The following is a 16840-nucleotide window of genomic DNA, read 5'->3' as shown; positions in this document are numbered from 1 at the left end:
GGTTTGGGTGGACTCCGGGAGTTGGTGAAGGACAGGGAGGCCTGGCGTGCTGCGGTTCATGGGGTCGAAAAGAGTCGGACACGACTGAGCAACTGAACTGAACTGAGTGGGAATAATCCCACATTCTTCACACAAAAAGGAGAATTCTTGACTTCCCTGAGCAACTGGGGAAGAAGTCAGTCATCTAGGTTTCTCCCTTCCCGTACTTCTTTTACTAATAGGATTATCCACCTACCTTTGTCAAGAGTTAAGACAGCTAGACTTTCCAAATTATAACTAGTTACAGAAATCCCCTCCCTTCAATAACAGTCACGCAGCTATTAGAAATGAGAAATACTGAACACATGCCCAAAAGTGTGACCTAAGTAAACCGCAAGGGCTACTTCTCTGGAACTTTCTAACAAGTAACACTGTTCAAAAAAATTACTAGAGACTTATCCCTGGGTCTCTGATCCTCAACAGATACAAACACTTTTAGAATGTCTGCTTTCAAAATCTAGTCATGAAGGAGCTACTTTTTAAAACTGAAGACTTTAAATTTAAAATGAATACTTGGAAGACTTTCAGACTTTTTGGATAATCTGTTCAAAGTGTAGGAGAAAATGTGTGCTTCCAATGAAAAAGTATATACTGTCAAGGACACCCCTCTGAATTATTGGATTCTGATTATATGTAAGTTGTTTTACAGGTTTGGGCTTTGCAGGTGGCTCACTGGTAAAGAGACACAGGTTTGATCCCTGGGTCGGGAAGATCCCTTGGAGGAGGGCATGGCAACCCACTCCAGTATCCTTGCCTGGAGAATCCCAAGGACAGAGGAGCCTGGTGGGCTACAGTCCATACAGTTACAAAGAGTCAGACATGTACAAGCTGTAGATAAGATAGTAATGCAGACTCCTCTTAATCTATATCTCATGACCAGCGAAGGCTCAATGGCCTCCCTTCTCCACTACGGAAGAAACTGTTTTGACTCTATTTGCATATTCATTTTAATACTCCTGAACTACAAATGTATTGGTTCGTTGGACTTCTCTTTTGAACACTGTAAGTAAGATAAAAGTGTGTATTCATTTCATACCTGTATGAGTGTCACAACTTTACCTTCTGGGGGAAATTATCTTTTAACAAAAGCTAAATGTTCTCAGTCCCCTATGCTCCCCCATCAAAAAATGCTTTGGAATATAAAATCTCGCAGATAATTACAAAGGGTTCAGGGCATCCTAAAGGCCAAGTCCCTGGGGTCATATTCCTCAGGTTAATAACTCCTCTAATAACAAAAAACTATCCTATTGTATAAAGCAAACCCAAGACGCCTATGTTTCCTGCAGGTGAGAACAAAATAGAAACACTGAATATATCCATTACTTAAAATTCTTCAGGAAAAGCCTCACGCCTATAAATAAAAAGGAATGACATTCTGATCCAAGCTACAACATGGATGAATCTTGAAAACATCATGCTAAGTGAAAAAAGCCAATTATAAAACACCACATAGTATATAATTCTATTTACAAGAAACGTTCTGAACAAGAAAATTTATCAACAAAAAGTAGTCTGGTATTTGTTCAAAACTAGGAGACTAGGAGGAAGTTACTACTAAAGAATAAGGGGTTTCTTTTGAAAATGTTCAAAAATTGTGGTGATGGCTTCACAAACTCTGTGAATACACTAAAAACCACTGGATTGTATACTTTAAAAGAAAAAAAAAACATTATGACTCAGCAATTCCATTTACGTTCACCAAATGTTCTCTCAGCTAAGACCAACCACCTAAATTGTTTATATTCACAGACTTAAAAAAAAAAAGTCTTTCTGAAAAAAAGTTTCCATATGACCAAAGATAGCAGAAGCTTTGCAATTCCAAAAACAGAGATTAAAGCTTTGGGCTCCACATAAAAGGATCCATTAAGTGTCTAAAAACAATGAAGAAATCTGTACAGTAATTATGTATAAACTAGACAAAAAGGGTCACTACTGTTTAAAGGTATCATTTTGACAGTTCATAAACAGAAATACTAACTGCTAAAATGATGACACTTTTTAAAAACATCTTTTGTGTTTTTTTATGAACACATCCTCCAGCCACTCTCCAGGATATCTGAAAAGGACACCCACCTCTGAGTACTGTCCTGAACTTAAACCTCATCACGACTCCTGTGGACTCTGAGAGTTGTGTTAATAGTGTTTCACAGGCCACTGTTGTATCCTAGAAAGTCTGGATAGTGTTCAAAGGCTTCTACTCTAATTTTCGCTCTAACTTAGAAGCTGTGTGACTTTTGGTAGTTACTGAACCTCTATGCAACTGGATTTTCCTCATCTGCAAAAACAGATGCCATTGTTATAATTCAACAAAAAAAAATTCACAAGAAAAATAATAATTCAAGGGTTGCTGTGAATCTTAAATGCTGTAAGGTAATGAGCAAACAGCTTCAGATAATACACACTTAACTAAGTATCTGATGAGTGAGTTCTCTGGTGATAAACATTTTCCTTTCCTTTTCATAAGCAGCAAGGAAAAGTGACCTTTGCAAGTTCCAAGCAAAGCCATAGAGGCAGAGCTTTAAGAGGCTTTACATAGTTTGATTCCCATGCCTGTGCTGTATTTTCTTACAGATAATGTTAATAAATGCAGGTAAATAGTAAGCTGCTCCTTGGTTTTGTAAGACAGATGTTAAGTCATCTTATTGCCTTCATCAATTGAATTCAATCAGAAGGTTGCCAGTGTCCCCTTTGATTCTAAGAAAACCAGATTAAACCAGTTACCTATTAATAATTATGTTTACAGATCATAAACCTGATTTCAGTCATCCAGATAGACTGCTGTTGACTGCTGCAGTCATGATTTGTGGGACAACGTCTGAAACCTTATCAAAAAAAAAGGGTTGGGTAATGTAATCCTAGGCTTTCTTTCACCATGCCTGTGATACAACTCAACCATGAACAGGGCCACAGAGGCATTCTCATATTTGTCCTCAATTCCGTCCCATTAAAATTTGAAACAAATATCGATTTGCCTCAGCTTTCTCAAAGACTCAGCACCATTAAGACCAGAACTCAAGATAGGATCAATGCATTCCTTTTTAGACTCATCAGCCAAAATGCAATTCAAAGGACTGAATTCAAATGCCTCTCGGTAAAAGTCTCCAAAGAGACAGGTCTTCTCACTACCAAGCATAAAGTATAAATATTCCACAACTCCTACTTAGGTTTCAAAGAGTTCCAAAGGATTATGATTTCAGCCTTGGAATTAACCGCTACAAATGGTGTTTTACAAATCTAAACTTTTAATATTCAAAAAAGACCAAGTTTGCTTGTTTTTCCCATCAAATGTTTATTAATATTTACAGACTAGGTAAGACTGAAGAGAAAAGAAAGGGTGTAATCACATTTTAAAAGTACCTGCATTACTTCAGGAAAGTTCTCAAAGCTCTCTACACTGTCTAGTATGCAGGTAACAAAAAGTGAAGACTTTTTGCCCAAAGCTAAATCCAATAGTTACATATTAAGAAAACATAGGAGTAGCAACTGGTACCACCACTTTAGAAACCTGTTTGGCAGTATACCTCGTGACCCAACAACTGTATTTATGGTTACTAAAGGATAAGTTCAAAAATGCTGCAATGTCACTGATAACAGCCAAAAAATAGAGACATAAATGTTCATCAATTATAGGATGAATAAATTATAGTATTTCATACACTGTAAAACTGAACAGCAATAATTTTTAAAAATCTTCCTACATAGGACCATGGATGAAATTCATAAATACAATCAACATTGGAGGGAAAAAGACATTCATGAAAGATAATGTATGTTTCCATTTACACGAAGTTGAAAAATCTTCAAAACCACTTATCATGAGAAGAGTGACCACCTTTGGCAGGCATCAGGTGGGAGGGAAATAAGGAGCTTGCTGGGAGGCTGGACACTTCTCACATCTTGATCTGGGCAGTGAGGACATGTATCCATATGCCCATAAAATTAAGACTGGAGCCCTTTACTGTATACAAGTTGTACCTCTCAAAAAGAAAACTCTATTGCCTTTTTAAGTGCTTTGTTCACTTCATAGGATAACAGGACACATAAATAACTGTGCCAGGAGAACAGACTTGGCAGAGTGCTCTGAAGTTTCTGCCTCTACAAGGTAAGTCATTCATTCACCAAAAATTTATAGTTTGCCTACTTCATAACAAAAAGTTCATGTAGCTATGTTATATTAAGTCAAAAAGCATTGTTAGATAAAAATCGTAGCTTACTAGGTAAGATGTAACAATTTTAAATCTCTATGTACCTAGTAAGAAAACATCAAATTATGTACAACAAAATCTAACAGAACTACAAGAGGAAACAGATAAATAATAAGGTATAAGATTCAAAGAGGTATCCACAAAACAGGAAATCCAAATAGTCAATAAACATTTAAAGGACACAACATCATTAGTAATCAGGGAAATGCGCAAGGAAAGCAATTAGATTTCAACCCTACTGGACTGGTAAATAAATGTAAAACTTTTAAATATCAAGTTTGTCAAGCTCTGTAGAAACAAGACTTGCATATAATGTTGCTAGGAGTTATAAACTGTATCAACCTCTTTGGAAAAGTCTGGCATTATCTAGGGAAGTTAAGGCTATATACTCTTTAGAATCCACCTATTCCACTACTAGGAATAAATCCCAGAAAAACTCTTTTAACACTGGTGATCATCTGTCAGATACAAGAATGTGTGTAACAGTAATCTTCAAAAAGGAAATTCCAATATCTATCTTCAGTGGTATGGCAAATAAATTGTGATAATCATGCATTGATTATGCTATAATGAAATGCTATACAACAATGAAAATGAATGCACTAAACTATGAACTACATGCAACAACATGGATGAATCTCACAAGTACTAATATAGGAAAACCATCAAAAACACATATAAATTATTCAATGCAATCCCTTATCAAATCATCAGTGGTATTTTTCACAGAACTAGGACAAAAAAATTTTAGCTTGTGTGGAAACATAAAAGACCCCGAACAGCCAAAACATTCTTGAGAAAGAAGAACTGGGAGAATCATACTCCCTGACGTCAGACTATACTACAAAGCTACAGTAATCAAAACAGTATGGTGCTGGCACAAAAAGAGAAATATAGATCAATGGAACACAATAGAAAGCCCAGAAATAAACCCACACACTTATGGCCAATTAATCTACGACAAAGGAGGCAAGAATACACAAGGAAGAAAAGACAGTCTCTTCAATCAGTGGTGGTGGGAAAACAGGACAGCAACATGTAAAAGAATGAAATTAGAAAACTCCCTAACACCATACATGAAAATAAACGCTAAATGGATTAAAAACCTAAATGTAAGACCAGATACTATAAAACTCTTAGAGGAAAACATAAGCAGAACACTCTTTGACATAAATTGCAGCATTATTTTTCTGGACCTGTCCCCTAGATAAACAGATACAAAAACAAACAAATGGGACCTAATTAAACTTAAAAGCTTTTGCACAGCAAAAGAAACCATAAAACAAAAAGATAACCTATGGACTGGAAGAAAATATTTGTAAATGACGCTACTCAATGAGGGATTAGTTTCCAAAATACACAAAGAGCTCATGCAGCTTAAATATCAAAAAAACCCAAACCACTCAATCAAAAAATGGGCAGAAGATCTAAATAGACATTTTTCCAAAAAACACATATATAAGAATGTTCGTAAGAGTAATCTTCAAAAAAGTCCCAGATTGGAAACAGTCCAAATATCTATCTTCAGTGGAATGATAAATAAACTGTGGTAATCATATATTGATTATGCTATAATGGAATACAACAATAAAAATGAATCAACCATAAACAGATGGCCAACAGGCACACAAAAAGATGTTCATTATGTCTAATTATTAGAAAAACGCACATCAAAATTACAACAAGGTATATAACAGTCAGAACGGTTAACATTAAAAAGTCTACAAATAATAAATGCTGGAGAGAGCGTAGAGAAAAGGGAACCCTCGTGGTGCATCCACTATGGAGAATACTAGGGAGGTGTCTTAGAAAACTAAAAATATAGTTATGTGATCCTGCAATCACACTCCTAGACATATATCTGGAGAAAATTCTAATTCAAAAAGATACATTCACCTCAGTGTTCATCACAGCGCTATTTACAACAGCCAAAGCATGGACGCAACCTAAACATCCACGAACGGGTGATGACTAAAGAAAACGTGGTGCACACGTACAATGGAACACTGCTCAGCCATAAGAAAGGACGCAGTGCTGCCGGGTGCAGCACCACGGAGAGACCTAGCGATCACCGTGCCAAATGAAGCAAGACCAAGACAAATACCACACGATGCCACTTAGAAGTGGAGTCTAAAAAATGATCCAAATGAACTTATCTACAAGACAGAAATAAGATGCAGACGCAGAAAACAAACTAATGGGTACCAAAGGGGAGAGTGGGGACCGGAAGGATAAACTAGAAGTCTGGGATTAACATATACACACTACTGTATATAAAATAAACAACCAAGACCTACTGTGTAGCACAAGGAAATATATTCAGTATCTTGTAATAGCCGATAATTGACAAGAATCTGAAATATAAATGGATATGCACATCTCTCTCTATATATGCTGCTGCTGCTAAGTCGCTTCAGTCGTGTCCAACTCTGTGCGACCCCACAGACGGCAGCCCACCAGGCTCCCCTGTCCCTGGGATTCTCCAGGCAAGAACACTGGACTGGGTTGCCATTTCCTTCTCCAATCTCTCTCTATATAAAAATGTATATATATGTAACTGAATCACTTTGCTGTACACCAGAAACAAACTCAACACTGTACATTAACTAAACTTCCATTTTTTTAATGGTTAAAAAAATACATATAAATCCATTTGTAGCAAGTTGAAAAATAAAACTAAAATTAGGGATGCACAAATAGGTGGTAACACAATTTTTTTTCTTAAACAGCAAGGGAATAACTATTCTGCAAAATCAGGATAGTAGAGTAGTATCCCTAGAGGAAAGGGAAGGAGATGTTACCAGGGTGGGGAACATGGGGTTGGGGGTAGATATTCTATTTCCTAACCCAGGTGGTAGATACATGATTGTTTCCTTTATTATTATTCTTTAAAATGAGGATAAGTGCTTTATTGGGGCTTCCCTGGTGGCTCAGACAGTAAAGAATCTGACTGCAATGCAGGAGGATCCAGGTTTGATTCCTAGATCAGGAAGATTCCCCTGGAGGTAGAGATGGCAACCCACTCCAGTATTCTTGCCAGGAGAATCCCATGCAAAGAGAAGCCTAGAGAGCTACAGTCCACGGGGTCGCAAAGAGTTGAACACAACTGAGCGACTAATACTTTCACATGCTTTATACAGGTTTGCTTGTATAATAAATTAAGAATGCAGGCAAGCTCTTCTCCTTCCCTTTCCTCTTCCTGCCAAATGAAACGCAAAACGTGACAGCTCAAGCTCCAAGCAGCTGTCTGACCCCGAAGGGATGCACTCTGAGCAGTGGAACTTCCTCAAAGAATTAGGAATGATGGTTATCAGTCATCAACTGTCTACTCTGGATTTCTCTTACTTTAGAAAAATTTACTTCTATCTTAAAAATCTCTGATACTTTAGATTTTTCTCTTACATTCAGCCAAACCTAATCCTGATACATTCTGTGATTTGGACAAATAAAAAACTTTCTAACAATTAAAGATGTCCGACAATGGAAAGGACTCCCCGAGAAAGTCTTCTGCACCCACTCCTGGCCAGGCATCCGAGAACGGCTTCCCACACGGCAAGGTAAGTGGCAATGAAGGACGTCTAAAGGCCCTCTGGCAGTTAAGGTTCTAAGGCTACTATGGAAACAAACTAGCTCTGAAGTTGCGGCAACTGTGCTTCTGAATCTATGCTTCTGTAATAAACGAGAACACTTCTTTTCTATAATGTTCCCTGACCTGCGTTCTTCAAGACTCTGCTCAAACACTGTCTTCTCACCATATCTTTCAAAACTAACCTGAGGGTTTCCCTGGTGGCTCAGTGGTAAAGAATCCACTTGCCAATGCAGGAGACACGGGTTTGATCCCTGATCCAGGAAGATCCCACATGCCAGGAGCAACTAAGCCTGCGCACCACATGCCCTAGAGTCCCTGTTCCATGACAAGAGAAGTCACTGAAATAAGAAGCTCGAGCACCACAACCAGAGAGCCCCTGGTTGCCACAACTAGAGCAACGAAGACCCAGCACAGCCAAAAATAAATTAAGGGAAAAAACCCCAAAACTAACTTGACCTTGATTTCAGCATACTGGGTATCCTGATCCTCTACCCAACCTTCCCCAACTCCATTACGTGCCTCATGGGGCTGTCCTCTCAATTCAATCACCCAGGTCCCCATGTCCTCTGGCTGCCAGTTGGGTTTGACAATGAAAACCTCCAGCAGAACATCTGAGGTGTTTATTTCCCTGGATCCCCTCCTGCTAGGCCACTGTTCGGAAGTGGTTCCATTCCCACAGCTTACCCTCTCTTTCAAGTCCCTCTCTTGCCCTTTCAGGCCTAAGAGAGCTAATCGCTCTTAACACCAACCCCGCTGGTGTTCCCTAACTCTGGGCACTCAAACTGTTGGAGGGCACCAGGAGATAACAGACAGACCCAACAAATTATTTTCAGCCTGCACTGTTCCATCTTCCCCGGTGAATGGCTCCTTTTTCTGCCCTTACCCCTTAGCATGACTTTTCTCTCAGTAATTGCATTCTGTGTCTTTCCACATGTGGACCAATTCACTGCAGATCAGTTCCCTATGGAAAAGTCTCAATCCCAAGCCAATTCCCATTTCTGCCACCAATGTGAACAAACTGCATGTAATACTGGATTGTGCAAAACCTAATTAGGCAGCTATCTGTTACTAAAAAGTTACTAAAAATTCCTGACACACAGACTGCAGAGTCAAGCCAAAGACTAGGATTTGGGGATTATCTATTTATAACTTCCCTTTCCTTCACACCAAAAACTGGAGAAATTATCATACTTGTTATTATAATCTGCTTTATTTACAAAATTAGAACCGTCAAAACCAGTGCTCATCCTACAATGGCCACTCAAACTGTCAACAAAATTTCAAATGTCCTGCCTGTCCTCCCTCTCTTCTAGACAAGCCTACAAATAAGACATCAGATTCAAATACAGAAATGAGCTTTTAGTGTCCATCTTTCAGTTTATTGCTTAACTCCATTAGAGAGTCATTAAGAAAGCATCCCTGAAAAGGAGTCAAGGGTGAAAGATAAAGCTCTAAGATCTGGAAAGATCTGATTTTTGAACCAGAAAAACAAAACTGAGACGGGTTTACTGCTTCCAAATCAAGAAAACTGTGCTGCAGAAATGTAGTAAAAGACAGCATTTCTTAGGAATTTTACCATGCTTCAGAAAAGTATGCTCTCCAATGTATATTCCAAAGTAGTAGAGCTTGATCCACGGGCAAAATAACCCAACTATCACTGTGCTTATTATGCTCACTCACCTTAGTCGTGTCTGACTCTTTGCAACCCTATGGACTGTAGCCCTCCAGGCCTCTCTGCCCATGGGATTCTCTAGGCAAGAATACTGAACAGGTTGCCATTTCCTACTCCAGGAGATATTCCTGACCCAAGGATCAAACCTGCAACTCCTGCATTGCAGGTGGCTTCTTAACCACTGAGCCACCAGGGAAGCCCTTAAAAATGTCTCTGCTGCTGCTGCTGCTGCTGCTGTGTCGCTTCAGTTGTGTCCGACTCTGTGCGACCCCATAGACCACAGCCCATCAGGCTCCCCCGTCCTTGGGATTCTCCAGGCAAGAACACTGGAGTGGGGTGCCATTTCCTTCTCCAATGTATGAAGGTGAAAAGTGAAAGTGAAGTCGCTCAGTCGTGTCCGACTCTTAGCGACCCCATGGACCGCAGCCCACCAGGCTCCTCCGTCCATGGGACTCTCCAGGCAAGAGTACTGGAGTGGGGTGCCATTGCCTTCTCCGAAAAAAATGTCTCTAGACATTGCCAAATGTCCTGGGGCTGTGGCGGGGAGGGGAGCAAAAATTGCTCCTGGTTGAGAACCTCAACCCTAGATATACAACTATCACTCAAACCCCACCCAGAACTACCACAGTCCATACAGTAACACTGCACCGTCCCTTTAGACAAGTCTAAAACCTAGACTTAGCTTTACAAAGTATCTTTTTCTTAGAATCTAGGAGTATTTTGCAACTCTCAAAGTGATCTAGCCCCTGAGCACTAGGAAGGAGGAGAATATGGATAAAAAGAATGGTTGCTAAAGTGGAGAAAGATTGCTAAAAGATTTCCAGACTTTAATTCCCTCTGAAAGCATTGCAATTCTCAGATGAATGAATCCACTCACTCGTTTTATTCTCTCTGAGACATAAGTGGAAAGTATTACAGTCCATGGCATAAATGAGCAAATGGAAAAAAGGCAGGCATACCACCTTAATCAAATGTGGACAAAATCAAGGGCAGGAAAGCACCGAGGGCTGACAGCCCAGGAGTCCTCCTCCGGAACCCTAGGCTTGTTACACATGGACTCCAGTTCACCTTCGAGTTTTACTGCCCTCCACACAGTGGTATTCAACCCTATCAGACCCAATGCCCTTTTCTATAACTAATATTTCATAATGCCCTTTATTATGAAATGAAATTCAAAGAATATAACATTATACCTATAGACATAACTTTTAAAAATTTCAATACAATGCCCCAACTGCAACGGAAGAGAAAACAAACATGAAGATCTGTATAATAAAACATGTATGTTCAGACAAGACTAGATCAGAAGCCAAAAGCACCCTCCCCCACTCTTCCAAAGTGCCCCCTTAGAGGGCAGAACTATTTCACTCCTGCTCCACACAAACCTGCTCTCAACAGCCACAAAGTTCAGTAACTTCTTTACCTTTCCGTGAAGACAACTTAGAGGTGGCTTCACAAAGTAGACAAGAAAGAGGGTTTTTAAGACAGACTAACCGTGGTTAAAATAAAGCTCCACCACCTCATTGCTATGATATGCTAAGTCTGGTTTTTCATCTATAAAAGGAGAATGCCAGCATATTTTTCAAGGAATTTTAGGAAAATTAAATGAGTATGTAGAGTATCTATTTCTGTACCTAATGCGTAATATGTGCTTAATAAATGTTAGCTATCAGACTTACATTATTATTCCTGAATCCATCTCTTATTGTATCTTAGCTTATGCCTATCTGATTCCCCCAGGAGAAAAGATGGATGACTGGATATTCATTTAGCAGAAATACTCTAAAAAGGATGCATGTACAATAAAAGTAAGAAATTGCATCATATAACTTGCAAGGTTGTTTCTAATTCTGTAATTCTACCATATGCTGCCCTATGCTGAGGTTATCTTCTATTAACTAGAGGCCTTTCTTTCCAGTTAGAGGGCCAAGAACATGTGTAATGCATCACACGATACAAAGCAAGTACAGAGAAACACCTTGAACTCAGATGTTGACCAAACGTTTATAGCATCCTCATTGAAAACCCAGCCCTGATCACTGGTTCTTTATCATTTAGCACAGTACAGTCAAAGAAAGAAGGCCAATTTTTCCCTCAAGGGTACCTCAAGCAACATGTACAGTGTCTTCAGAGAGGGATGATTCTCACAGGCCAGCTGTTATTTATATGATTTAATTCTTTGCACCAATGAGCAAGGCAACACCCATAAAGAACTAGATTTTCAAATGAGGAAGTGAAAAGCAGTAGTGATAGCTAGAGAAATACTTCAAAACAAAACTGATTCCAAAGTTAATATTGTAAATAAAAGCACTCACTGCTCAGACTGCTAAAGGGAGCCCACAGGCCCAGGATGTAATACACACATCTCTGGGTATGGAGTTATATCCTACTAACATATAGGAATCTTAATTTACATATACGTACTGATTTATAAAAGAGAAAGAAATTGCCAATTATTGCAGATCATTCTGCAAGGTGCTGGTAGTGGCTATTTCTGAATAGCGGAATTATTGGGGGCTGCTTCCTTTTATTAATAGCTTCCAATTCTTCTAACATAACTGCTCTTGTAATAAGAATTTAATATTACAGAACACAATTTATTATCTACTGACAATGTATGAAATTTGAGGCAAAAACAACTATTTTAGGTGAACCCTTCATCTGAATCTTGGATAAACCAAGTACCTGTCTATGTCTCCAAAGTCATCCTTGCTCCTCACCGCAAACCAGAGCTAGTCACAACTTGGTTGATCTCTCAACTTCTCCTGCAGACCTTAGAGATTTTGACATTACAGGACATCAGCCGTGGATATTTTAAAAAAAAAAAAAAAACTCACTACTAGTTTTTGCCAACTTCCCAGTGACAGCTATCAACTCTCTGGGATACTGACATCGAGAGAGGGAAAGGAAATGTTTTCAAATCAATGTCTCTTTGTACAAAGAGACATCAAAGACGTAACTTATTAAAAACTAAACACATTGCTATTTGAAAATCATGGGTTCCTCACAATTCTCTCACTAACACCCTCTATGAAAAAAATAAAAATCAATAAAGAACTTCTATGGAACCTACAAATGTCCCAAGAATAAAACGTCATTTTGGTAAACGCTCATTTGGCAATTCTATCTTCCCTGCTCACTGGGGGGAAAAAAAAAAACAGCACAGAAAGATCTCAAAAGAGGGGAAAAAACAGCCTCTACCAAAACAGGCCAACTCCTCACCACAACAGAAGAAAGTACATTCAAACTAGCTCAACTCAGCAAATAGCAACTTATTATATACAGAGCACCATGACAGGTGTTTATCACCTCTAAACAAATAAGACAAGATATCTGCCTTCCAGGGAATAACTCTAGTCTGGGAAACTAACACTTATAAACTAATATATGGCAGATCCAGACAAAATTTCATTGACGTTTTAAAACGGTTCTGGTAGTATACGAAAGGAGAGATTAAAATCAACTGCAAGAATTTTGCAAAAATTCTTCACATTCATTAAATATATATATATTCATACATTTATTTCAGTCACTACCCATCTAATCATTAAATCCAAAGTAAAAGGAGGCAGAAACTCTCAGCTATCAAAGGCAAGCATCAGAGATGAAATCTACACACTCATCCTTTGGACTAAAAATAAAACATACTGGACAAGTGCCTTACAACAAGAAAGATACTTGGAAAAGGACTCACCAACGACATTAGGTCTGCACTGGGCATTTTCCTCTCCCAGACGTCCTTTCAGCGTCTCCCCTCTGCAAAAGGAACCAGGTTTGTTTACTTCTAACGCTACAAACTGTCCCGCTGGCCCGCCTATATTCGCCAGAGCTGCAGAGAAATGGTTCTGTTCCCTCCTTGGAGAGCTCAGCTTTCACTCTTCGCTTTCACACTAAAGCCCAGCACCCCAACCCAGCGAATTAAGAATCCTGCTGGCACTCTGCTTCCCTCCCGCCGCTGACCAAACGCCACCAGAGCCAGCCCCCCTACAAAAGCAATTCCCTTCCAGGTAGATTCTAGGGAAACGCCCAGCCCGCAGCAGACCGAGGCCTCGAGGCCCGGAGCCCCGCCCACTTCAAACTAACCCGGCGGACCAGCGGCCGCTCCAGGCAGCCCAGCCCCAGGGTCCAGCCTCCACTGGCAGCTCTTCAGAAACAAGCTGGCCTCGTTCTAGACTTCATCCCTCCCTCCACACAACCCTTTCCTCGCCGGGGCAGGATCGGCAAACCTGCCCACCGCGAGATCACTCCTACCGCGCCCACGAGTGGAGTTTCATATCCCGCTCCGTCTCGGCCCTGGCGCGAACCCGGCATTCAACTCAAGACCTCGGGTGGCCTGCGCCCCTACCCTCAGCCCGAACCCGAGCCCGCCCCGAGGTGCTGGCCCCTCGGTCCGGCCCGGCCCTTCCAGCAGTCCTCACCCTCTCCGCATCAGAACCCCCCGCCGTCCCGACACTCCTCCTCCGCCCCGGCCAGGACCCGCCTCCCATTCAGTCCCGACTCTCTCCAAACCCAAACCAAATCCCTCCTCCCCAGCGCGGACCCGTCTTCTTCTTCAGGGTCCGCGGCGGCCCAATAAACCTTCTCAGCCGGGAGCCAGCTCCCGCGCTCCTTCCCCCCTGACACTCTGTAGCCGGCCTTGCCTCTCTTCACAGCGAAACCGACTCACCGGCTGCCGCCGAGATTAAAGATCCGGCCGCCGGCGGCCCCGCCCCTCTCCGCCCCGCCCGGAAATGGCCCTCACGTTGCCCCCCGCCTCGTTCCTCAGCCCTGGCGTGCGCGGCCCCGCCGCCGATCACGCGCACGCGGGGAGTCGGGCGCCGGGCCCGCGTCGCCTCCAAGCCCCAGGAGGCGCGCGCGCCTCCTACTGGCCTGGCGGGGGCGGCACCAAAGCCCTCCTGGGAAGGTGGAACCAGCCCTCCCCATAAAGTCCCCAGGTTCGTCAGTCTCCTTTAAAACCAACTTACTGGCAACTTTTGGTGACTTGAAGCCCCTGAGAGAGTCAGCCTGCAGAGCACTGTACAAACTGATCCAGAACGTCGATTCAAGATGTGTCTCTAGAGAGGCTTCTGGGATTTCAGTGAGTGACTCAGAGATATGCTCCTTGTCTCTTTCCTAAGACTTCTATTGAGGTCAACGATGCGTGAAAAAAAGCGACAGGAAAAGGCTCCCTTATTGGAAATGTCATCCCCATCCTTCCCTCTGCCCACAAAAAGGGAGAACAGGGACTATAAGTGCAAAAATTCTACCAATACTACTTTATTTTCATGAGCAATGTTGATGAAAGTACTCACCGAGATAGCAGAGGTCACCCGTCATTTCTAAAAGCACTAACTCTGAAGTCAGTTTCATGACTTGTCTATGTTGTCACGACACTAATTCGGCAGAAGCATAAGACAGGTTAGTCACTTGTAACTGATCAGTGATCTGCATACAGTATTTTTTCAACAAATTATTTAAATGACACCTACCTGGAATCTTGACATCTTAATAAAAAATGACATTTAAGGAGGGTACCGAATTCCATCCTCTTGCAAAATGCTGTCATGACACTATTTGGGGGGGGGGGTGGTCATCACTACTGTCATTACCCTCATCTAGTGTTTTTAGGATGGAATTCCTTGTTATCATGCCTGCCCTTCTCTACACAGCCCCTTTTGCACTTCACAGTTTCCCAGCTAGAATGGTCAAAATTCTGAAAGAGTCAAATAAGTTCTCTCTGGGCTTCCCCGGCTTCGCCTCCACCCATCAGAAGTCCCGGACACCTCTGCTTATCAGAGCTCTTGAATCAGACACTAATAATGCCATACCCTTAGCCCTTTTACTGCTGTTCCCCAGTAGACATTTACTCTCTACTGTGTTGAAGGGTCAGAAAATTTTCTGGAAAAAAAGAAAAAAAAAAAAAGAAAATGTTCTGGGACTTCCTGCCAATGCCTATTCATCAAGAGTAATTCGGGGGACTGGTGGTCCAGTGGCTGGGAATCCACCTGCCAATACAAGGGACACGGGTTCAGTCCCTGGTCCGGGGAGACCTCACATGGCATGGAGCAACTAAGCCTACACACCAGAACTACTGAAGCCCACGCACACCTAGAGCTCATGTCCCACCACAAGAGAAGCCATTGTGATGAGAAGCCTGTGCACAGCAACTAGAGAGTAGACTCTGCTTGCCACAACTAGAGAAAGCCGTGCGACAATGAAGACCCAGAGCAGCCAAAAATAAACAAATAAAATACCTTTAAAAACAGAGTAACTTTAGGGCTTCCCTGATAGCTCAGTTGGTAAAGTATGTGCCTGCAATGCAGGAGACCCTAGTTGGATTCCTGGGTCAGGAAGATCTCCTGGAGAAGGGATGAGCTACCCACTCCAGTATTCTTGGGCTTCCCGGGTGGCTCAGCTAGTATAGAATCTGCCTGCAATGCGGGAGACCTGAGTTCAATCCCTGAGTTGGGAAGATCCCCTGGAGAAGGAAAAGGATATCCACTCCAGTATTCTGGCCTGGAGAATTAAGTTATGACCAACCTAGACAGCATATTAAAAAGCAGAGACATTACTTTGTCAGCAAAGGTCCACCTAGTCAAGGCTATGGTTTTACTAGTAGCCATGTATGGATGTGAGAGTTGGACTATAAAGAAAGCTGAGCACAGAAGAATTCATGCTTTTGAACTGTGGTGTTGGAGAAGACTCTTGAGAGTGCCTTGGACTGCAAGGAGATCCAACCAGTCCATCCTAAAGGAGATCAGTCCTGGGTGTTCATTGGAAGGACTGATGTTGAAGCAGAAACTCCAATACTTTGGCCACCTGATGCGAAGAGCTGACTCATTTGAGAAGACCCTGATGCTGGGAAATATTGAGGACAGGGGGAGAAGGGGACGACAGAGGATGAGATGGTTGGATGGCATCACCGACTCAATGGACATGGGTTTGGGTAGACTCCAGCAGTTGGTGATGGACAGGGAGGCCTGGCGTACTGCAGTTCATGGGGTCACAAAGAGTCAGACACGACTGAGCGACTAAACTGAACTGAACTGATACAGTCCATGGGGTCACAAAGAGTCGGACACGACTGAGCAACTTTCATTTTAACTTTGGGGATTCCAGGTTATGTCTTCCCTAGCCCTCAGGCCCCACCTTTCTGCTTTATTTCTTCTTCAGATCCTAGGATCTGCTTTCCCTAGCCTGCTTCTTAGCTGTCACCTCTCATCCTTTAATCTAGAATGTCTGTGCCAGCTGACTGATGAGCAAGGTCCATGTCTGATTCCTCCCTACACTAGTGTGGTACAGCTTCACTGGTCACACGCACAGCAGGCAGCCTGTTCATCCTTCCCAAGTGAATCA

At 41.8% G+C, this 16840-nt stretch overlaps 1 protein-coding gene across 4 annotated transcripts in view; it reads right to left on the bottom strand.

Moving 5' to 3' along the window:
- SGPL1 (sphingosine-1-phosphate lyase 1) overlaps positions 1-14882 on the bottom strand; it is a 53634-nt gene extending 38752 nt beyond the window's left edge. The window contains exons 1-3 of one of the 4 annotated variants that reach the window (XM_061405249.1): positions 14797-14882; positions 14470-14626; positions 13200-13261 (exon numbers count right to left, since the gene is read on the bottom strand). In XM_061405249.1, the coding sequence (XP_061261233.1) occupies positions 13200-13226 (27 nt within the window). In that variant the 5' untranslated portion in view covers positions 13227-13261; positions 14470-14626; positions 14797-14882. Of the gene's footprint in view, positions 1-13199; positions 13262-14045; positions 14223-14469; positions 14627-14796 lie in introns of those variants that run through there. The other 3 variants (XM_061405251.1, XM_061405250.1, XM_061405252.1) reach the window with 3 other exon arrangements.
- Between the last annotated feature and the right edge of the window lie 1958 nt (positions 14883-16840).

This window comes from Bos javanicus, chromosome 28, assembly GCF_032452875.1.
Source record: "Bos javanicus breed banteng chromosome 28, ARS-OSU_banteng_1.0, whole genome shotgun sequence".
Taxonomy (NCBI): domain Eukaryota; kingdom Metazoa; phylum Chordata; class Mammalia; order Artiodactyla; family Bovidae; genus Bos; species Bos javanicus.
Note: the sequence above shows the minus strand (reverse complement) of the source record. Positions and strands in the feature narration are given on the sequence as shown.